The following is a 24,141-nucleotide window of genomic DNA, read 5'->3' on the forward strand; positions in this document are numbered from 1 at the left end:
GGGTACAGGGATGTCACACATCCAGCCAGGAAGAGACACTGAATAATGCTGGTGAGGTAATGTGGAGTGCTGAGGTGGGACGATGGTGGACGATGGTGATACACTGTCTTGACACATATCCAATAACCAAACTGACTGGTTGAGGCGCTGTGGAGACGTGCACCACCACAACAAGTGCTGAAGCTGGACTCTATAGACCACTAATGTGGTCGGAGGGTGATGATACACTATCCTTACAGCAGATTGAACAGAGCTTACAAAATGGAGCGCTGAATGGTGAATATTCTTCTCGTTATCCAAAAGCACCAGAGGTAACACATCTCCGAATGTCCTTCAACATTGCCATTACTGAATGAATGAACGCTTCCTGTTGTAGATATTCTAAATGAGACCTACAACTGCATGACTCAATCTCATCATTCTCTGTTCATACAGTACCAGAAACCACGACAGCCAAGTACGTGGAGAAGATGTCCTGCTACACTGAACATCCACTTAGGAGCCATGTGTCTAATAGCAGAAACTTATACATCCTGAGAGAGGTCACTTCCTGTAGTGGAGAGCAGTGCACTCATCATCCTGTTGATCCCTGAGTAATTAATATGGAGACGAGAGAGAGGAACACAGCATCTAGTACTCTTGACTTTTAATTTCACACACCACACACACACACCACTATAAGAAGGGATACGGGGGGGATTTTTAGTTCACTGTTGCCTAGAACAACAACCGGTTATGATACAACGGATACCACTCTCGGCTCAGTAGTATCCGTTGTTACCCCCAGTAGTATCCGTAGTAATGCTACAAGCTTTGAGAAATGGAAGATGGAATCTAGGTCATACGGTAGGTATACTTATAATAATGTGTGTAATATAAAGTGCAACGACCGGGAAAAGTGATTAAAATCACACAGGAAACGCATTAATATCGTTCTCAGGCTACTGCATGTGCAGGAACAGAGAGAGGTTGCTGTCAAACCCATTCGTACCTTTTTCACTTTGCCTCAATGCGGCTTTCACCAGGAACATATGTCCCAATACATAATATATACCAGATGATTAATATATAAAGCTTTTTGCTGCAGTGCTAGGTGGAGACAGTGAAACAATGACGTCTAATTATTCAGTAGTCTGCCAGTGCCCGGATTGTCCTGACTGCCCCTCTACCCTTGAGCCACTACTCAAAGGCTGTGTCCAAATGGCACCATATTCCATACATAGTGCACTACAATAGGGAATAGGATGCCAATTGGGACATAGCCCGTATCTATCTATCTCTCAGCAGCTACACATTGCTGGCTTAGAGGTTTACTGTGTTGCATTCAGATACATTGAACTGTTAGGATAAATATGATGTCACTGTGGATCTCATTTTTATCTGATGCAGAACAAGAAGAAAAAAAGGATTATTGTGTTTTTCACAACGTCATGATGAAGACAGTATAACACTTCAGCGAGTAATTCAACTAAAAATAAAGTCACCACAAAAGTCAACGAAAGAAAATAATACAATTGATACCATCACTGTGAAATAATTGCTTAAAGTAGCTCTAATTGTGACGGACTATAAAAGCTTGAGTTCTCTGCTCAAACTACTGCACTTAAGCAAAGTGTTCAATGTTCTGCACATTGTGTGAAGCGAACACATTATATGGCACTTAATGTATATGCATTCATTAGACTATATTCATTAGAGATCACTCTCTTCTACGCAAACACACATTGTTTACACCGGGCCAAGATGTGTCTTGAAAACACCTCTGGCAGCAAATCCCTCAGTTTGTTCCAGACTTTGTCAGCAACTCGGCGGATACAGAGATGTCACAGCGAACTGTAATTACATTTCTAATCCCCGAGCTGTGAAGATGAACACTAGTGCCGTCTAAATGAATATAGCTGAGGGGAGAACTCATCCACAAGAATGCTGTTGCACAAACATCACGCTAATAAAAGGTCATGTGTTACCCTAACAGATGCACAGGAGAAATGGGCTGAAGGTTCTTCCTTTTTTTGCTTCGCTGCTCCTCTCGCGTTTCCCGAGGCGGAAGCAAATTACACGCTTAAACAACATTAGAACTAACTACAAGCAAAGGAAAACAAGAATAATGGTCCTTGTTAGAGATGCTGTGGATTCAGTGCATGTTGACATTTTCACTGATATTACTCCCAGTCATGGGATGTAGCCTAGCTACAGTACTGTAAAAGCCCACTTGGCAGATTACATAATACCCCATCAGAAATGATGCACCAAATGCATACTGATGAAGAAACGATGCTTTGCTTCACTCCTAGAAAATATACTCTGATTCAGCAGTGTAACTAATACCATACATCACTGAATATCTGCATTGGGAGGCACACAGCGGCATAGTTTTTAATGGTTTTGTTGAATCCCACGACGACGGCACACACGTGCTCGTGCACACACACAAACACACAGCGCTCCCTCTTTATGGGGTCGAACCACATCCCAAACAATCACAAAGTTAGCTTTATTTTTCTGCGTTCCCATTTTTTTGTACATATTATATCTGCAATCTGTCACTTTTTAGTGGGATGAGAGGCTCGAGGAGCGAGACGACAGCCAGAGGGCCTGGAGGGACGTATCCGTCATGTTGGAGATCTGTGTTTGTTTTGAGTCTGATGTCATAAGAGAATCAGCCCGGGAGTTTACATGGAACGCCTCTGAAGATTCCGGAACACAAATAACATCACAGAGCTAGAGGAAAAACAATGAGCCCCATGTAGACAAATCACTCCGCAAAGTGTCTGGCTGTCACGTCCTGACCATAGTGAGCTCGTATTTTTCTATGGTAGAGTAGGTCAGGGCGTGACTGGGGGGGTTTTGTCTAGTTTATTTATTTCTATGTTTGGTTGTAGTTTCTTTTTTCTATGTTGGGTTTTTTGTCTAGTTTAAATTTTCTATGTTGTGTTCTAGGTTCTTTTTTCTAGGTAGGGGTTTTCGTATGATTCCCAATTAGAGGCAGCTTGTCATTGTTGTCTCTAATTGGGGATCATATTTAAGTTGTTGTTTTTCCCACTAGAGTTTGTGGGAGATTATTTTGAGTTAGTGCATGTTGCACCTCTTCGTCACGGTTTGTTGTTTTTGTTTATTGTATGTCTTGCATAGTTTCACATATAAATGAAGATGTGGAACGATACGCACGCTGCGCCTTGGTCTCATTCATATGACGACCGTGACACTGGCTGTCACACTAAGGCAGTTGGGATTGAATCAAAGAATCAAAACACGTCAGAAAGACAGGCTGAGATCATAAATCTCCTGATAGTAACATACCATTGGTGTACTTGGTCATTTTTCTTACACCTAACTTGATTCAACATTACATTTTTTAACTGTTTAGTTTCAATACAGTATTTTGGCTTTTGTGTGATGGGGATTTGACATAAAGCACATCTGAGAATAAGGAATGATGAAATTCACCTAGCTATCTTGCAGATGTACATGGAGTGAAGCCATTATGTGGATAATACATTCAGACTCCTACTGTAGCCAAGCCAATGCTCCATTTAGGAAATTACATCCATCAAGATTGATCTAACTAGTTGGTGGGGCTTTGAGGACACAGTATGGTGTCCAACAGAATCTTCCGTTTCAAAACCATTTAAAAATCGGCTCTGCTGTCCTATTAGACACAGTGGAAATGGATATTCCTCACATTACAAATCAGTCACAGTTACTCAACTGTTCCCCACAACAATCAGATATCACCTACTGACTGCAGGCAATAACTAGCCGAGAGAGCCATCATTGGTGTCTAAAATGATTAGGCTGCAGCAGAGGTGGGACCAAGTCACTATTATTCGAGTCACAAGCAAGACTCAAGTCACAAGGAGAATAGGTCGAGTCTCGAGTCAAGTCCATGTCGTGCATTCTAAGAGCAAGTCGAGCTGAGTCAAGTCAAAAGTCAAGTCTCAAGTAAATGCAGTGACTTGTACATCTACAAATCACTGTCTATTTATTGAGGCTACCAGATAGCATTTTCATTATTTTGTCTACAACACATTTACATTATGTAATAATTGATACATTTCAAGACAATTTTGACATACTAAAAGACCAGCAGGCCTATCCTATTGTTGCCTGATGCCCCATTGCTGGTGAGCTTGCAAGTAAATGCATTTGTTTTGGAGCTGCATATTTATTTATGGCAATTCTCTCCCTACAATTTGATATTTGTACTGCAGCCAATCCTATAGCTGTACAGCAAATCAGCAATCTGTTCGCTAGGCTCAGAGGTTCTCAAATTGTTTGACCCGTGACCCCGAAAAAGGTGTGGGTCAAAGGTTGCAACCTCTGCGCATGCACGTGTGCACACGAAGAACACAATCGCTGCGCAAATGTACCCTGTCATTTCAGCCATAAACAGTGTTGCATTTTCAAAATGTAAGATACAGAAATAAACTGCATTTTACACCTGCATTTTGAGCTGAAAGTCATTCATCTTAGCAGTCAATATCAACTAGGGATTACATGTTATATTGTCACTTCTCTGGAGTGCAGAGCAAGCAGGATCATATGGCCTACCTGTATGCAGCGGGGGTTGCAGAACCAAATGAAAATCATGATCTGGCTGGAGACTTTCTCTTCCTCACAATTATGAACACATCATTCATTCGCCAGAATATGTTACATCTTTATCCCATAAGTATTGATGGTAGCGCGATGTTACAGCTATTTTTAGACATATAGCCAGTACCACCACTGAGGTATAGAATTATTATCCATTCAAACTATGCCTATCTAAAATATGAAAATGAGCAATGAAATCACCAGGAAGCCTAATAGTATTGTTCTGGCAAAGATGATTCCATAGCAGATTGCTAAACTGTATTTTATATGGATAATATGATTCTGTGCCACAAAACGTTAATTTCAAATCAAGATAATTTCAAATCAAAGTCGAGTCCTGAGTTCTTTTTTTTTACATTTTAGTCATTTGGCATACGCTCTTATCCAGAGCGACTTACAGTAGTGACTGCATACATTTCATACATTATTAGTTAGTTCTGAAGCTCCAAGTGCAAGTCAAGTCTCAAGTTATTTTATTTTCTATCAAGTCTCTAAATATCATTCAACAAACGCCTTTGGATAACAGGGTCAGCACAGCAGCGTTCAGAGTATGAAACAAAGAGGTAATGATTTAATCTATAAGAGGTGCCGGTACTCAAGCAGTAGAAAATATGAGTTGACGGTACTCCATACTGGCGAGCATCGGCCCAAATCAAGCACTGCTAGTGATTGCCTTCCCCTGCTACTCCTCTGATCTCTTAACTTCAGGTTTCCGGAGGGGGATCTTGTAAAAAAAAACTTTAGCTTCACTCCCAATTCATCAGCAGGGTGAAACAAAGGTAAAGTTGGCAGATGCAGCCAGCCGAGGCCCCACATTAATCTTGATGGCAAAGTGTAATTAGGAAGCGGCTGTATGAGCAGACATGATGCCATAAATAACTCTAAACCAGAGAGGAGCATAGAGAGGAGAAAGGAGCTTGTATTTTAATGACCCCAGAGTCACTGTGAACAGCCACATGTCAACAGGACACAAGATTCATGGGGTTGGCCGTACTGGCGTAACACAGTTTCTCTGGACCCTCCGCAAGGTTCGAGTTCGACCCTCCCACCATCCTAAAATAAAAATAAATGTAATGTGTCAGCCAGACAGCCACTCACAAAGTATAGACCACCGGTCGCTGTCCATGGTGCTGAAATTGCGACATGTCTATGCAGCTGCATGCCTATCGAATCGATGATAGGCTTTCTGTGGTGCCAGGGCATGTATAGTTTTGCTTTAGCTAATGGGTAAATGTTTATTGGTAGGCCTATTTGGTCGTCATTTTGTCATGTTAAGCCTAACATTTCACAAAGCTACACGGTGTTGCAATGCTGCCATTTTTAGACTGCTGGCTGATGGCAATAATGAAATTCCTTATTCAGTAATTAAAGTTGGAAAGTCAAACATTGCAGATTGTAAAGTAAATTTTTAATGCAACAGCATACTAATCAGCTACCAATCCATAAAAAAAATATGAAATTGTTCTGTATATCCTACCTGAACCTGCATGACATGAGCTGTCCTCGCGCTCTCTCCCAGCTTTGATAGAAAGTTGTTGTGCGTAAAACCAGTCTATGAATTCAAAATAATACAGTCTGTCCACCCTCAAAACATGTGGTTACTAGGGATTGTTTCATTATGCAGTGTACTATTTATAGCTATATACTGTATTTAACTGCTATTTAGATGCAGTTTATAAACCTTTTATAAAATGTAAATATCAAATAGCCTAACACTGAGGAAAAAAGTAGTCGGCTTAAGGATAAAGTTAGCCACAATTTATTGTTAAACTCAGTGGGTTTTGTCTGGCGAATAGCCTCCACAAATGGGATGCAATAGTCAAGGTAAATTAAATTAAATCCAACTTGAGAGACTCCCCTGGTCTCCTGAAGTCCTCTTTTTTTTGTGCAAATGTTTTTACCACAGCCTGTAGGTCCAGGTTGCAGGCCCGACTGTTTTCTATACTGAGTAATGCCAACCCAAACAGTTTTCTGAGACATTGTGCATTATATGTCCATTGCGCTGCACACAATTAAATGTAGTCTTCAATGATGCATGCCAAGATACTCCAGGGATAAGGGACTGTTGATATTACAACCACACCAAGCTGGTTCACTAGCATGTTTTGTTCAAGCCCTCAAGAACTGTTGTCTGCTAAACATGATGATCTGTTTGTATCTGACAATTCATTGGCTGTCCAGTAACCAGACAACCTGTTGAGTCCGGCAACTAAGGAGAATGAGAGGCTCAATTAAAGATGTTGCAGAATTGCTGGATTTGAAGCACCACTCCCTTCTGCCCAGTTTCCCTGATGTTGCTACGGCAATCAGCTTTTGAACACCTGAGGAAGCCCCACTCATTGCACTGGCACCATCGCGGCCTTGACCACGCCATTTGTTCACCGATATGTCCGAATACTTTCAATCAGTTAAATGTTTCCTTTTTCAAGGCCTGAGGCACTTTTTCAGTCACATTCCTGGAGCCCAAGAAACAAACACTTAGCTTCCTAGTACATATGAAAATTAGATAGGTTTCTGAATTACTTTTTGTGCCCCCCTTCCTTGCGGGGCTGTCCAGTATGCCAGTGGTTGACCAGTGGTTGTTACTACGTGTAATAAATAATGAATCCGTTTTGCCAGAAGGAAAACCAACCGTATTTGTTTGTGCTGCTGACTCTAACAGTAGTTATATAATCTGAAAACAACAAGAGTGATACAATCTACCTCAGTCCACCTCAGTCTACCTCAGTGGTAAGCAAAGTCACGAGGAGAAAAGTGATTAAGGATGAGCATAACAAGTTCTCAGCGTGACCAGGAGGGGTGCTGTGAGGGTTTCAGTAAATCCCCTCATCTGTAGAGCGAGAGCCGGCAGGCAGAGCGTGTGTGTGTGTGTGTGTGTGTCTGACTGTTAAATCACCCTGGGAAAGAGCATGAAGTGTGACAGAGTGCATTTTTCTGCTCAAAACAATTTGGAGGGAATCAAAAAGCCTTGGCAGGAGAAACAAACCCCCCACACACACCCACATCCCTCAAATCTCTCTCTCTCTCACACACACCACACACACACACACACACACACACACACACACACACCCACACGTAAATGTATTTGGCCAGGCCCTGCGTATTACCCCAACAATCATGATGAATCACCTCCATGGGACAACAGAGGATTCAAGATTCCAAACTTTACAGAATAATATCTGTCCCAGTTGTCCCTGTATACAGGCTGAGTAATCAGTCACTCACTGGCTGCATGGTCCCTCACCAGCACCGACCGGCCCTTTCTTTTCTCATCAGCCTGACCCAGCACTCCTGCAGCACAGCACATGCATCCCTCACCCAGACACATCTCCCTCCTCATAAAAAGATAGTACATCCTCTTCGTGTTTCAGAGAGGCCAGTAATTCACGACACAGGAAGAGAGAAGAGAGATGATGTCACGTCCTGACCAGTAAAGAGGTTATTTGTTATTGTAGTTTGGTCAGGACGTGGCAGGGGGTGTTTGTTTTATGTGGTTCGGGGTTTGTTGGGCTATGTACTTATGTAAGAAGGGTGTTTGTTTTATGTGTTCCGGGGTTTTTTGGTCTATGTTCTATGTAAGTGTATTTCTATGTTAGTTCTAGTCTTTCTATTTCTATGTTTAGTTAATGGGGTTGACCTTCAATTGAAAGCAGCTGCTCCTCGTTGCTTCTGATTGAAGGTCCTATGTATAGGGGTGTTTTTGTAATGGGATTTGTGGGTAGTTGTTTTCTGTTTTGTGTCTGTATAGCTGGCAGGACTGTTTAGTGTCGGTCGTTGTTTTGTATACGTGATTTGTTTGTTTTTCCTTCTTTTGAGTTAATGAAGATGAGTATACACGTTCCCTCTGCACCTTGGTCCAATCCTTACGACACCCGTTACAGATGATATATTGACAACACAGGGAACCCATTTCTTAGCCTGGCTAAACCAGACTGAACGCTGCACTCTCCATTGAGGTGAATGGTGAGTTCAACATTCAGTCTAGTTTAACCAGGCTACACATGATTCCTCAAAGTTTTCCTCCATTAGAGAATCAAAAACTGCACCGTGGGCTTTTAATGAGATAGGATAATACAGTGGAATGACTCACAAATATCCTAATAAGCGCCAAGGACTTTCTTGTTAGGGAGACTGCTTGGGTTTTTCATCAGTGCAGTCAGTGAATTAGTAGGAGGAAGAAAGGAGGAAAAAGGAGGGAGGATGATGAAGGGAGTTCATTAAAAGGATAAAGAGGGAATAGAAAGGAATTTAAATCGATAACCTGAGACCACCTCTCAAATAAGCGGCACAATATTAAAAGATACTCATCAAGCTCATTCATATTTAAACCTAGGTAAAATATCCTATCCACCGCAGTGATCCAGTTTCAACATCATTTAAATCAGCTCTGGTGTACTAATACACTGTTGACATTTATATTCCTCACATTACAAATCACTCAGTTTGTCAACGGTTCCCCACAACAATCAGATATCACATCCCATCCTTCACACAAAGAAAATAATTGACTGCAGTTAATAACTAACAGAGATCCCCATCGTTGGTGACTGAAGTGATTAGGCTACAATGATTCACTGGCAAATCATCAGTAACTGTCCTGGAAGCTGTGGAAGATGCTAGTGGCTCTTGGGGCGCAGTCTAACACGTAGTGTTGTGGTTTAAATTCATGTTACTTGAAGGCTAAAATAAATCAATGGTTTATTGTGAGCATAGCTGTGCTGCGATTCATTCAGCCACTCAGTCAGTGTGTCCGACCTGCTGGGTTGATTCTTAGGTGTGTCTGTTGGTTGCACCGAGAAGGACAATAGGCCTTTTCAGAACACGACTGGGCCAACTGTCTGCTTTCAAATGCAGGACACGCCTATTTTTGTCCTTTCCACACAGGATACAACGAACGTAGGATACAACGAAAAGGTTACAACTCAATAACACACAGCAGGACACAACGTCTCCCTTTCACTGACTACCGCCACACAATATGTGACATCCTTTTGACTCAATTTCATAGTGACGAAAACAAAGGTTGATGTGATTGGAAGACACGGCTGACTGGCAATCTCAGCATGAATCAAGATATACTCATAAATATTGATTTCTGAGAGGTATTTTTGTTGTTATGTTTTAAAATCACATTTTCAACTTGAACATTCTGATTAGGTCTACAAACTCTTGTTTGAAAAGTAAAAGCAAAAAGGAAGATTGCTTAAAAAAACTTGAAACTTTACTCATCTGTAAGTAAGCCTATCCAACAAGATAATAATTGGACGGCTAGTACCTTTTTTAAAGGTACTAGCCATCAAGTGGAGTGGACAGTCACAGCCATGATCAATTACTCCCCTGGGAACCGCTTAATTGAAAAGTAGATTTTGGATTGCCTTTAATAGATGCAATATAATGACCCTTCAGACTCACGATAATCTCTTACAACCTCTGTCAGGCCACATTGTTAAACTGTCTGTCTAATTTAACTGTTAGTTATGTTTCACCGATGACAAGTATTACCTTGCGCGGTGGGTTTTAAACGCCGTAAATCTACGGTTCGACGCCGGCACCGCGGAGGAAAAGAGGGCCATAAAACATAAGAAGCTTTGCTCTCCTTGAATAACAATCACCAGAGTGGAGGAGTCAGTCAGTGCTGCCAGTTTAAACAGCCGTAACTCAGCCATCTCTGTGCTGAGGGACAGTTGAACAAGCCGGGGACAATTCATGGCCCATCTATGTGATTACACTCATGGTATGTATACCTAGGTTGTAACCCAAATGGCACCCTATTCCCTATATAGTGCACTACTCTTGACCAGGGCCTATAGGGTGCCATTTGAGATTCAGCCCTAGTCTAACGTATGGGAGCATTTGTGACTGATCACACGTTGACATGGATAGACATTCAATGTCCACACTTTCTCACTGATTTAGGTTAGTGCCACCAGGAGAATAAATAGGTGTGAGCTTTATAGGCTTGAATAAGTGGCTATATTTACCTCTTACACTGAAATAAGTTCATGACCATTAAAACAGATTGCACTGCTGTATAGTGTCTGACAATACAATGGCAGTGATTACATCGAGCCTATTTCCATTACTCTCAGAAGCATGAGAAAAAAAACACACAAGCGCTACTGGAGTGCTTTTAGCTTAATGGTCCACGTCACAACACTGAGGGGCGTCCAAAATGGCACCCTATTCCCTTCATAGTGCACTACTTCTGAGCAGAACCCTATGGGCCCAGTCAAATACCATTATGGAAGCACCCTTAATGATTACGTCTAGATCTCACCTCCTGAGAGTCGGTGGTGGTGAAAAAGTTGTTTTATATCACTGAGCAGACAGGGCCAGGCAGTCACTCCATATGAAATGCCCTTTATTCTCAGAAGACACAAAACAGCCTCCCACCACATTCTACTACCTGTCAGCGGCACACAAAGCACATCTGACAAATCAGGTTTAAACGGACCAAGACTAAGGAGTGGATGGAGGTGAAAATGATGTAAAGCTTCATGATACATATCATCAATACACAATGTGGCAAATCCTTGGTCCTGCCAGAAAGCTTATTGGGGAGCTGAGTGGAATGTAGATGATAAGTATGTGAGCAACAACTCAACATCAACACCAAAACACCTATTTTTGGAAAAGGATCGGTAATCAAGCTCATTGCGATACTGGTGAAAATGATGATAGCAGCATTGATGATACAATACCTCACCAACAACAACAACTTCTATAATGATAGTTCTACTATATAAACACAGAAACACAATCAGCTCAGTTCTCTAAAATAGCACAGTAATTACAGAAAAACTTTGTTAACGATGAGGGGAGAAGATAACGAGGCGTCATAAAAACAGAAGGAAACTAAAATGAAGTCATTAAGGAAGCGAATCATTATAAAATAATACACTGTACTGAGAAAGCTAGGAGTCAATACTTTGAAGCAACACTGACAGGTTTAATTACTACCGGTTTAATTACTAAATGTATTATGTGTTCCTTCTGTATGGTAATGGGGAAGCCTCTTTCACTGTTGATACGGGGAGAGTTCGATTCAAATTCATATTCAGAAGAATGATAACAATACTGGTTATTCATTGTCAAAATATCATGGTCACAATTGAATTCCTACCAACAAGCCAACAACCTATTACTGCTCACACAATTGAAGTCTTTGCATGTCACACCAAATCGGGTCCCTTCAACAGAGGGTTTTTATGCCTTGTGACAACCACTACAAGTCTAATCATGAATGGCCTTTTCAACCTGTTTTGTCCCATCTCACACTGAAAATAGATTCCATTGTTTTATATAAACCCCATCTCTGTTCTAATATATCTGGTAGATCATTCATCCATGGCCACATTGTCACTCAGCTCTGCATCTGCATTACCGTCATGCATCTCCTCCCTATGACATCGTGGTGGGTAGCCTAATTAGAATGACTGCCTTGCTCTTCCAACTGTCACTTTGTCACGAAATGGATACTGACAATAACAGTCAGTCACTAGGAAATCAAAATTCTCTCAGTTGGATCTAGAGGTTAAAGGCGGTTCTCAACATTCTTGGGTTATTATACATTTACATTTTTACATTTGAGTCATTTAGCAGACACTCTTATCCAGAGCGACTTACAGTCGTGAATGCATACATTTCATACATTTCTTTTCGTACTGGCCCCCCGTGGGAATCGAACCCACAACCCTGGTGTTGCAAACACCATGCTCCCAATCACACCCCAACCAAAGTAGGCGACCCCCTCATTTGCAGTGGATCATTAGGCCTACAGTGGCAAGAAAATGTATGTGAACCCTTTGGAATTACCTGGATTTCTGCATAAATTGGTCATCAAATTTGATCTGATCTTCATCCAAGTGACAACAATAGACAACCATAGTGCGCTTAAACTAATCACACACAAATGATTGTATTTTTATTGTCTATACTGAATACATAATTTAAACATTCACAGTGTAGGTGGGAAAAAGTATGTGAACCCCTAGGCTAATGACTTCTCCAAAAGCTAATTGGGAGTCAGGAGTCAGCTAACCTGGAGTCCAATCAATGAGACGAGATTGGAGATGTTGGTTAGAGCTGCCTTGCCCTATAAAAACACTCACAAAATTTGAGTTTGCTATTCACAAGAAGCATTGCCTGAAAGTGCACCTGGATGTTCCACAGCGCTACTGGCAAAATATTCTGTGGACAGATGAAACTACAGTTGAGTTGTTTGGAAGGAACACACAACACTATGTGTGGACATAAAATTAGACAGCACACCAACATCAAAACCTCATCCCAAATGTAAACTATGGTGGAGGGAGCATCATGGTTTGGGGCTGCTTTGCTACCTTAGGGCCTGGACAGCTTGCTATCATCGACGGAAAAATGAATTCCCAAGTTTATCAAGACATTTTGCAGGAGAATGTTAGGCTGTCCTCCAATTGAAGCTCAACAGAAGTTGGGTGACGCAATAGGACAACGACCCAAAACACAGAAGTAAATCAACAACAGAATGACTTCAATAGAAGAAAATACGCCTTCTGGAGTGGCCCAGTCAGAGTCCTGACCTCAACCCGATTTGAGATGCTGTGTCATGACCTCTAGAGAGCAGTTCACACCAGACATCCCAAGAATATTGCTGAACTGAAACAGTGTTGTAAAGAGGACTGTTCCAAAATTCCTCCTGACCGTTGTGCAGGTCTGATCCGCAACTACAGAAAACGTTTGGTTGAGGTTATTGCTGCCAAAGGAGGGTCAACCAATTATTAAATCCAAGGGTTCACATACTTTTTTCCACCCTGCACTATGAATGTTTATGCGGTGTGTTCAATAAAGAAGTTAAAGCTTGGTCGCAAATGGGTCTTCCAAATGGACAATGACCCAAAGAATACTTCCAAAGTCGTGGCAAAATGGCTTAAGGACAACAAAGTCAAGGTATTGGAGTGGCCATCACAAAGCCCTGACCTCAGTCCTATAGAACATTTGTGGGCAGAACTAAAAAAGTGTGTGCGAGCAAGGAGGCCTACAAACCTGACTCAGTTACACCAGGAGGAATGGGCCCGAATTCACCCAACTTGTGGGAAGCTTGTGGAAGGCTACCCGAAACGTTTGACCCAAGTTAAACAATTTAAAGGCAATGCTACCAAATACTAATTGAGTGTATGTAAACTTCTGTCACGACTTCCGCCGAAGTCGGTTCCTCTCCTTGTTCGGGCAGTGCTCGGCGGTCGGCGTCGCCGGTCTTCTAGCCATCATCGATCCACTTTTCATTTTCCATTTGTTTTGTCTTGTCTTCTCACACACCTGGTCTCAATTTCCCTCATTACATGTTGTGTATTTAACCCTCTGTTCCCCCCATGTCTTTGTGCGGAATTGTTTATTGTAAGTGTATGTGTACGTTTTCTCTGGTGTGCAACGGGTTTTGTACCCATTTGTTTATTGTTCTGGTTTCCGGTGGTTTTATGAATAAAACTGCTCCGTTGATTACCCAGGCTTGCTCTCCTGCGCCTGACTTCCCTGCCGCCAGTTACGCACTCCCTTACAACTTCTGACCCACTGGGAATGTGATAAAATAAATAAAAGCTGAAATAAATCATTCTCTCTACTATTATTCTGACATTTCACATTCTTAAAATAAAGTGGTGATCCTAACTGACCTAAGACAGGGAATTTTTACTAGGATTAAATGTCAGGAATTGTGAAAAACTGAGTTTAAATGTATTTGGCTAATGTGTATGTAAACTTCCGACTTCAACTGTATCTGCAGTACTAGTACCCCAGGTTGAGAACCACTAACCTAGAAGAAAGTCCCCAGAAATCCTTGTGAAAAAGTTTGATTACCATTATTTCCATCTAGTATTTATTAGAATCCCCATTAGCTGCTGTCAAGGCAGCAGCTATTCTTCCTGGGGTCCAAACAGGAATAAAACAATACAAAAGTCTACATCATAAATAAAACAGTACATCAAACTAGACATTGTGCATTATACATTATACAAATTAACAGTATAAAATGTACAATCTCAGCTACTGTTGCCCTCCATCACTTCCAAAATGTTATTAGGCCTAGCCTGCATTACTCCTGTAGACAATGCTTAAACGAGTATCCACACACCCTGTGTAGACTGATAACACTCTGTCTCTCACATGTCACTGCTCAGAATGCTATCATATATCCGAATCTAGCATACTCATCATCCCATGTAAACATCCCATCACAAGTGACAGCTGGTGAGTGTGTGTGTGTGTGTGTGTGTGTGTGTGTGTGTGTGTGTGTGTGTGTGTCTGTGTGTGTGTGTGTGTCTGTGTGTGTGTGTGCGTGTGCACCTGGTATCTAGGGTACAAAACACACCATCAGTACAAATGCTAGCTGTTGTTTGTTGTTTGCCACTAAATTTGCCTGTGAGCTGAGATCAGGTCCCTTACCACAAATAAGTTGCTTATATTGAAATGTATGAACAATGTTACAGAACTAGTCAAAGGCAATAATGTGTCCGATGTGATGCATCACATAAAAGACTGATGGATCATGATGTCCATATGCGTTTATAGCAAGAAATACATCATAATGTCGGTAATAATAGGCTAAACATCACCATGGTGACTAGGTTAATAACTAAAATGACAATCTGGTGAGCTTCGTTGGTAATTGGGCCCAACAGAAACATCCATCCCCAATGTCAATTATCTCACCCTGACTGCAGACAAAATTGCCCAATCAAACCGATACAAGCCCGGGCTTCTTTTTCCTTTTATGGTTGGCTGGTGTGTGAAACTTCCGCTGCTTTGATTTTGAGTCCAGGTACAGCTTCCCAAGTGCCACCCTATTCCCTATGTAGTGCACTACATTTGACCAGGGCTATAAAGTAGTGCACTATATAGGGAATAGGGTGCGATTTGGGACGCAGACTTTGAGACAGGGGAGGAAACGGGGTGATTCTGATCTTAGGGACTGTTCCCATTTTTCTGTTGCCTGCCACGGAGGATGAGCCTTTTCCCTCAGAGCATATAACGCTGCCGCTCCCTTCCGTCTTTCAGAGGATTGGCTGGCTGCTCGGTGGCTCTGAATGACGGAATCAGGAAGGAACTCATCAGTTCGCCTGTGTTGCTGCTCTGGGACCTACTGATCCCAACGAAAGGGTTCTAGACCTTCTTTTCTTGATTTGTTTTGTTTGTATCAAATGCCTGTAGTATAGGAGCTCAATCTAGAGACTATGGCACTATGGATTAAACTAAACCAAAAGGAATCAATAAGACTTACAAGAAAACCAAAGGACATCACCTTGTTCAGTAAAATGGCTGCCAAAAATACCAACACACCACTAATCTAAAGTTAACACATACCTACTGAGGCTCCTATTTTCAGTGGATAAAACAATAGAATGACAAGAGAGGACATTGGTCATCAAGTTGCACTGGTCCAAGGGGCTTTGTTCAATCTATTCATTCTTTCTATGAGACAGACAACCTCGAAATGGAATGTGAGACAATCTCAGCAGGGTGACTCAGTCTGTATCATGTAGAGGTCAGTGGAGAGAGCAGAGGACGGTAGGTGTCGTCCCACATAATGACCACCGCCTGATGTTTCTGTCCCTGTCAACCCGGGCCGGAGCTAGAGGGCGACAGGCTGGGTTAGCCTAATGGTGATGAACTGACAAGGCTTCACACAGACGGGGCCATGCGGTGCCGAAGGGCAATGTTACGCCATGCGGCAATGCAAATCGCGATCAGGCAAATGAGAAAGAGGCAATGACGAGATGCAATCATAAACCGACTTAGACAGTTTTTCACTGCACCCCCCAGCAGTAGAAATAGATTACAAGATGATAGGCGTATATGAAACAAGCCTCACGGCTAAACAGAGTGCAGCTAGGGCTACATAACATGCAGGGCTGGCAAAGAGCTGTAGGCGTTCAATGAGATCATCAAGCCACACAAGCTAAAGAGGATTTGGTGCCATGGTACTCTAACCTCATGCTATAATATTCTGAATGTACACATTACTGGAAAGCGGTTTCAGTCAATCAGCATTCAGGAACCAAACTACCCTTGTTATAATAAGTCACACTTAGGAGACAGCACAGTGACTTCCACCACAATCTGGGCCCAGCTCCACGAGGGGGCAAAAGGGGGCTTAGCCCCCTCAGTTTTAGTTTTATGTCCCTATATAAAAAAAGTTATTGAGTGACAGGTTGGTGCAAGATTTGTATCTCTGCTGCGCTGTATCAGTGGTTAGGTATGACTCCTTTGGTTTCCATAAAAAGCAGGAAAAAACACTTCTCATCTACGGTAGGCTAAGTGAATAACGTGATACACCTCCGCCTGTAATATTTGATTTAGGTTCATAAGGGCGGGGTCAAGTTTACCGTTGAAGCTGCTTCACTCAACTCAGCCTCACGCCCCACCACTACGGAGTTTAGTTAGCGTCTTAGCTAGCTGAAAAAAGCGTAAGTGTTATTAGCCTTAGCTGGAACCAGCTAATCGCCACTGCCACGGTGGATATCAGAAATTGGCTTAGCCAAAGTACCCAAACACAGCCAATGGAGAAGGGGACACCTGGCTACTGTGTCAGTGGCTGTTAAAAGTTGTGACAGCATCGTGAAGTTCCTTTCTGACATCGAATGCATGCGTTTGTAAAACACAGAAGTAAGACTTGAGTCTACAGGGCTGCTAAGGGCAATGCTGGACCCTGGCTTTAAGTTTACAGCCACCATGGTGCACAGAATCCTCAGTCTTCTCCATCCTCCAAACTAATGTATCCAGGCAAAAGCAACAGATCTTTACACTGGAGTCAAAGTGGTCCGCAGTGCGTTGGAGTGCTGAGGTGTGACAAGCCGGGGTGTGACAGCGAGTTCAAAGCCATTTGTGGACAGTTCAGTTCCAGTGGCACTGACGCACCACAAGCTCCAAGCAATTATGACACCGTTATGTAAGTACAAATCTCTAGCATTATGTGATGGACAGTACAGTAGGCCAGCAGGACAAAGGAGAAGAGACTGAGTGTAAAAGACTGTTCTTGGATGCTGTCATCAGTGAAATGCCAGTACAATTCAGCAAACGCAACAGCCAACTGGTGGAGACCCTGTTTACCCTTGAGAGCCATGACTTTGTAGATGTGAAAAAGGTGAAACCACTACTGGATCTAAGAAAAACTGATTTGGTGGAAGCTGAGTTTAGTGTTGCACGGCAGTTTTTGCAGACTGAAATCGCCTGCTCCGGCTCCATTGAGGACAAATGGGCCGCAGTTGATATCTTGCAACGATTCTCTGGTCCTCTCTCCGCTATGTCGACCATGCTTACTGCACTGACACGTATTGACTTTTGGGGCATCCACAGCTACATGCGAGAACTAATTTTCCACTTTGACAAACGTGTTCACTCAACTAATCCAACTGGCATTTGTTGGGGATTTCACAAGAATATTTTGGGGAGAGTGGAATGGTCGATTAATCAGGAAGTTCCACAGAGCATCAAGGAGGCTGCAACTCTTCTGAAAAGGTAAGAAACAATCTAGCTGGTTGATTTTTATCAAAGTCTTGGTGGCAGAGCCAGTGGCGTACTTTCAGCAAAAACCTATGGTATGGAATGGCAAAATGACTTCCTTAGCCAGACTATAGGCCTTTAAGTTTGTAGGGCGCTGTCCATGGTGGTGATAGAGCGTAGCTAAGATTTTGCACCAACCTGCCACTTCTTAGTCAAAAGCACTCAATGTTCTCGGCATTTGAATTTTTATGTTTATTGTGGTATAGCGTGATATAAGCAGAATTCAATATAATTCGAATGCAAGAACCCAAATGAAGCCCCTGGGTATAGCTACATATCAGTATGTTTCATCATAGAAATAGATACATTCTATTATGGTTTTCTAGGTAGCCTATTGGTTTTCGTGGTTGTAAACTGTACGTATTGGAAATGCATGTATGGTAGCCTGGCGTTGCTTAATTGATTATGTGGATCGAATTTGATCCACAGAAGTGTATTGTACCATATCACAACGTGTTGCTGAACTCATGAGCGCCATGATTTTCCATGTTTCAACCGGGCCAACAGGCCTGTTTGTTTGGCAAGACAGCGGTGCATGGCGGCATCTCACCGAAGTAGGCTGTGTTTTGGGTTTCTATTTGCTTTTTGTTTACTGTGCTTGTTTACTGTTAATGTAACTAGCCTAAATATATATTTTGTCATGCCTTTATTGATTTGATATTTTGTTTACTAGGCATACTTGGTATCGCTGTTTTGTTCTGTTCACATTAATTCGTTCACATTGTCTGTATTCTAAGCCAAACAACTATTCAATATTTTTGTTTGCCTGCATTAATAACTAGGTTACTACTTTCAGCATTTAGTTTGCATTATTGTAGTAAGACGGCTGTGTGTACAGCTGCATTCCCATAGGCTGTTTGTAATAGGTGAATTACCCTATCTATCTTGTAGCCTATATTCATTACCAAAACGGTATCACTTTAGTGTGTAGAGCATTGTCCATTGTGCTGATAGAGTGCACACCAACCCGCCACTTCAAAAGCACTCAAGGGTCATAGAGTCTCGGCATTTGAACTTTATGTTTATTGTGGTATAGCGTGATATAAGCAGAATTTAATATCATTCAAATATAATTCCGCCCCAAAATTGTGCCCCCTCGCTGATTTCAACTGCCCCCTTAGTCACTTTATCCTGGTGCCACAATCACAACAAAGGTTGACATGTTATCATATTTGAGGGACATTGGCCCGGATGCAAAATAACTTGGGTACAATTTAAACCAGGAACTAAATGTACTCTTACACAGAGGTGACTCGATTGCTTGCCTGCAGCACCCGTTAAAGTATATATAATGTATGCATACACATCTTTCACCCAAGGAAATGTATAAAAGCATTAAAAACATTTGTTTTGCATTTAATGGTTAGAATTAGGCTAACATTAGGCTATATTAACCAAATACTATATATGGTTGTATGTTCTACCCGATAGGCCTAATTTTCTGCACACAACTGGTGCCTCACACAGTCCTTCAGTCCTTCAGAGGGGAAGAATGAAAATCAGCAGTGCAACTGGGCTTCAAGGTCCAGATTTAAATTTGCCTAGTATAAAGTTGATGAAAAGATTCATGATATGTGGGCCTAACTGATGATGCGATAAGGATGATTGATGAGCCTTCCTAACACTGTTGCTCAAGCCATGACTGCGCAGGTTGTTGCCAAATTACTTTTCCCACCAACTCACAATTACTTTACATGAACTTAAAAATTATCAACATTGTAGCACCAGTTAGTTACTGTAGGCTACACCAGTTTGAAATGCGACGAATTTGGTGCTTAAAAAGTGGCAAAGCCAACGTAACTTGACTTTAGACCTACCTGTTCGCCGGCCTCGTGCGACTTCATCAGGTGTTTCTCCCGGTATAAAGACCACAGTCCGACGTTTGGCAGAAATATCAAAGCCACCATGAATACGAAGGCCATTTGCAACACTCGCTTCTGTCTCCTCTTCATCGTGGACACCCAAGTAAGAAGATATAATCCCAATATCTAAAAACTACGGAGTCCGTCCTTCTTGGCTCGTGCCACTCGGGTTGAAATGTTATTTGTTGGTCGGTGGCAAACCACCTTCTGCGGGAGCTGTTGACAAACGTTCACCTAAACAAACAATAAAATGTATCAGCATGTAGACTGACATTTAGCCTAATCGCAAATGCAGAGGACTGAGAAACCACCATTCCACTAATTTAAACATTTTGCTGCACATTAAAAACCACTACCAGTCTAACAGTAGGCTATGCTCTCATAGTTAACAATCATTAAACTACACGTGTCACTAAATCCAAACCAGAAACGAAGGCGATAGTGACACCTTTCAGTTTCAAATAAATAAAAGGTGACCCTACTACTTACAGCGCAAATGGTTAAACAGACAGCACTAAACACATCACAATGACTTACTGTCGGCGCGTATTTGCATGTTGCCTCATTTACCGTGATTGTTTTAGGTCCTTTTCGGCCGCATTTCTGTTATAAATCAAGACAAAAATAGAAGCGCTGAACAGCTTTATCTCCCACGATGCGCACGTGAGGGAATTTCGAGTCCGTCTCGCGCTCTAAATGAATCAGAAAAGCCCTCACGAGCTGCATTTCTCCCACATCTAGGTAGAAATGATGTTCTCCCCCTCCTTCTTTCGCAATGTCGCTCCTCAATACCGGGTTTTAGGTATTGCGGTTAAGAACCACGTGCACTGCGCATTAACGTGGGGAACATTCCTACGGCTTGGCGATCCCTTCAAAGGCAAGAGCGAGGTGTGGGATAGGGACAAGGAGCGCCAACGCGACCACATAGCTGTGAATCCAACAGCACTTTGGCACGAAACAGCGGACGAGAGAACAAAGCGCAGTGATGCATTGGACGGCTGCCTGATGCACTTTGGATAGATAGCCTAACAATTTTGCAGTCTGGCATTCAAATGAACGTGTTGATGAAATTCAGAATCTAATCATGTGCACTGCACTGATACTGAATATTGATAGCGAGGCAGAAATGTCATCACCTGTCACTATAGGAGTAATCAATTGCGGATGATGAACATGTTCATTTATATTGAGGTAGACACTACCAGTGAAAAGTTTTAGAACACCTACTCATTCAAGGGTTTTCTTTATTTTTTTTTTAACTACTTTCTACATTGGGGACAGCTGAAATGGACAGCTGATACTCAACTCTAGAGTACTAGCTAGCTACAGTACCTACCTTTTGGGACAAATCATATGCTCCCAGACTGTGTTGGCATGTACAGTACTTCTACAGTACTTTAAATCAACTTGTTGTGGCGGGGTCACCGCTTTGTTATTGTTTTAATCCCATATTTCCCCTTTAATGATCCATTTATGTCACTTACACAGGTCCATGGATGAGCCAACTCTGTGTCTATTAGTAAATATGAAATTATTGGCAGTATTGGCAGAAACCCTGGCCCAGACGTCCATGAATTTTTTTTGTTTTTTTTCACTTTGAGTTTTTTATAAGACTCACAATACAGCATTTTAAAGCAATGCTAGTATTGTTGCTGTCTGCTGCCTACCTTGAGAGTGAGAATTGATGTTGCCCATCCGTGAATTCAGGATATATTCACAACTCCTTTATAACCTTCAGAAACTTGAACCAAACACAGCTCAGATGAAACCAGCCTCAAAATAATAGAATCACTTCATGTTTTCCATGAAATGTTGTTTATGTGCAAGGAGTTGCTTTCCAAGAGAGAGGAGATTCTCAGAACTTGCTGAAATATTTATTTACTATTGAATCCTGCTTCATACTCGAAAGCATGCTAAAGGAGAGGGAGAGAGTAAAGATTGTATTGGAATACATGGAGAACAAAGTATTCATCACACTGTGTATGTGTGCGCGTGTGCGCGTGTGTGTCAATATTGAGGTTGTAGCCAATTGAACACAGACCACAACCTCAATAATGCATAGATGCAATGGTACAGCACAGTTATTATTCCCCTGTAGCAGTGCACCGAGGCACGGAGGTCTAGCAGATTATGTTTTCAGTCTCCCTGGCTATCAGTAGAGGGGTGTGTGGTTGAGACCATGCACTGTTAGTACAGACGGAACATCTGCAAGTAATGCACCGAGTTGGTGAGGTCATGTTGGCAAGTGTTTGAATACCCACCCATACACAAGCGTATGAATGATGTGTGTATGAAGCAGGTGGCTCTGTGCACCATAGCACTGTGCCAGTTGAAACATGGCATTTGACCTTCTTCCTCAGCTTTATCATGATCTTCACTGAATGCTATCAAAGTCTGTACCCATTATCAGACGATGCCAGTTTATCTGAAGTAAACCTTTAACTGTGATTCATTAGGCACGGCACTCGTTAGGCTTGACAGTGCAGTAGAACCAACCGGATTGTATTAGGAAAGCTGAGGAAATACATGGAGGAAAGATCTGAGAGCTATAGCGACAGCAGAGCGGGCGTAACAAGCACTCTGGATTTGTAGCTAGAACCTCTATACAGCCATGGTTGTTAGGCTCTATTGACTTAAGCCCTGAAGTTCTGCTAGTGTTGGGACTTTGGGATTACAATTCTTACTAACAAGATTGTATCAAGGAAGAAGGAGAAAAATATGTTGCTTCCAGTCAGTGTCAGAAGGCCTATAGCTATACTGTGCCCCCTTCACTTTTTCCCATCTTCTTTCCATTTTAGTTTGTGAAAGCTGCAGAGAGAGAGGGAGAGGATCCAGCCAACAATCAATTGGTCAGATCCGGAGATTTTCCATTTTAACTCACATTGTTCATTTTTAGAATGATAAAAAAAATGATACAAAATGCCATGACATTTTAACAATGAAAGATTCACGGCAAATTCGTTTGCAGCTTCTTATGAGGGATAATTAACTAGACATTCTGCTTATGTCACAATGTCAAATCAAGTATAGGATCAATTATTTCAGAATACACAGAGAGGGAGAGTTATAGGCAATGAATAATACCGTTTCTTCTCTCTCCTCTCTTCTTTCTCTTCCTCTTCCTTTGTCGCTCTCTGTCTCACTCTCCCCCCCTCTCTCTCTCTCCCAAAGAAACAAGGTTGTCCATTATAAATGAGTGGTTCAGTATGTTTTCAAAGCAGCAAAACACTGCAGCTAGGACATATTTGGTTCGAGACCTTGGACAGCACTCATGACCAGCGCTCCAGCAGCCTACAGTCTGGCGTCTAGAGTTCCAGGACCTTGGACAGGACTCACTACCAGCGCTCCAGCAGTCTGGCGTTGAGTTCCAGGACCGTGGACTGCGACCTTCACCCACGTAACATGGGCTGCTGTGCTTTCATAACCACAAGGAAAACAATCAACTTGACCCCAGTACAACTAGCACTTAGCGGTAAAGTGCACTTATACAGATGTAGAATCTTAATTTGATCACTCTTTTTGTTGCTGGGAATTTTCCTGCACAGCGGGAAATGCAAACTTGTAGTGTATTTTAGTTTTAAAAAGGCTTCTAAAGTTTGTCACTTTGAAATGTCAGACTTTATTTTCCCTAATGAAAAATGGATCAACCCCTACAAAAATGTCCATTAATTATAATCCACATAATAATTCACATTTCCTGTTGCTGCAGGATTATTTTCCTGCTGTAGCAAACACTCTAATTAAGAGCCTACATCTGTAACTAGGGCACTGAGTTTCTTCCTGGTCAGTTGACATGGTCAAGGAAAAACTCAAAGCCTTACTTTTAATGCCTGTTATGAGGGCAACACCACACTTAGAACACATCTTATGATAGCAACACTAAGCAACTGTCCAATACCACAGCAAGTGCAATACCACTGTGTGTCACGATCCCCTTTCTATTCACTATAGTGATTTTCGACAGAGAACTCAGGCTAGATATCCCATTATCACCATAATGGTTTTCATTAGACAGTTAAGATCAGGGGACATAGGTGAAGCATGTAATAGCCAAGGAAAAGACTCCCCAGGTGACTTTTAGCGTCAGACCCTTGGCTCAGCAGCACAGAGGTAGTGAGATACGGCACTGTAGTTAGTTCACATA

General features: G+C 42.0%; 1 protein-coding gene across 2 annotated transcripts in view; it reads right to left on the reverse strand.

Annotated features, from left to right (window-relative positions):
- Window positions 1-21,022, reverse strand: part of LOC106610173 (polypeptide N-acetylgalactosaminyltransferase-like 6) — a 235,935-nt gene extending 214,913 nt beyond the window's left edge. Inside the window, exons 1-2 of one of the 2 annotated variants that reach the window (XM_045722724.2) lie at window positions 20,568-21,022; window positions 19,953-20,231 (exon numbers count right to left, since the gene is read on the reverse strand). In XM_045722724.2, the coding sequence (XP_045578680.1) occupies window positions 19,953-20,087 (135 nt within the window). In that variant the 5' untranslated portion in view covers window positions 20,088-20,231; window positions 20,568-21,022. Of the gene's footprint in view, window positions 1-19,952; window positions 20,232-20,534 lie in introns of both variants that reach the window. The other variant, XM_045722723.2, reaches the window with a different exon arrangement.
- Window positions 21,023-24,141: the final 3,119 nt, after the last annotated feature.

This window comes from Salmo salar, chromosome 08 (genome assembly GCF_965601325.2).
Source record: "Salmo salar chromosome 08, fSalSal1, whole genome shotgun sequence".
Classification (NCBI taxonomy): domain Eukaryota; kingdom Metazoa; phylum Chordata; class Actinopteri; order Salmoniformes; family Salmonidae; genus Salmo; species Salmo salar.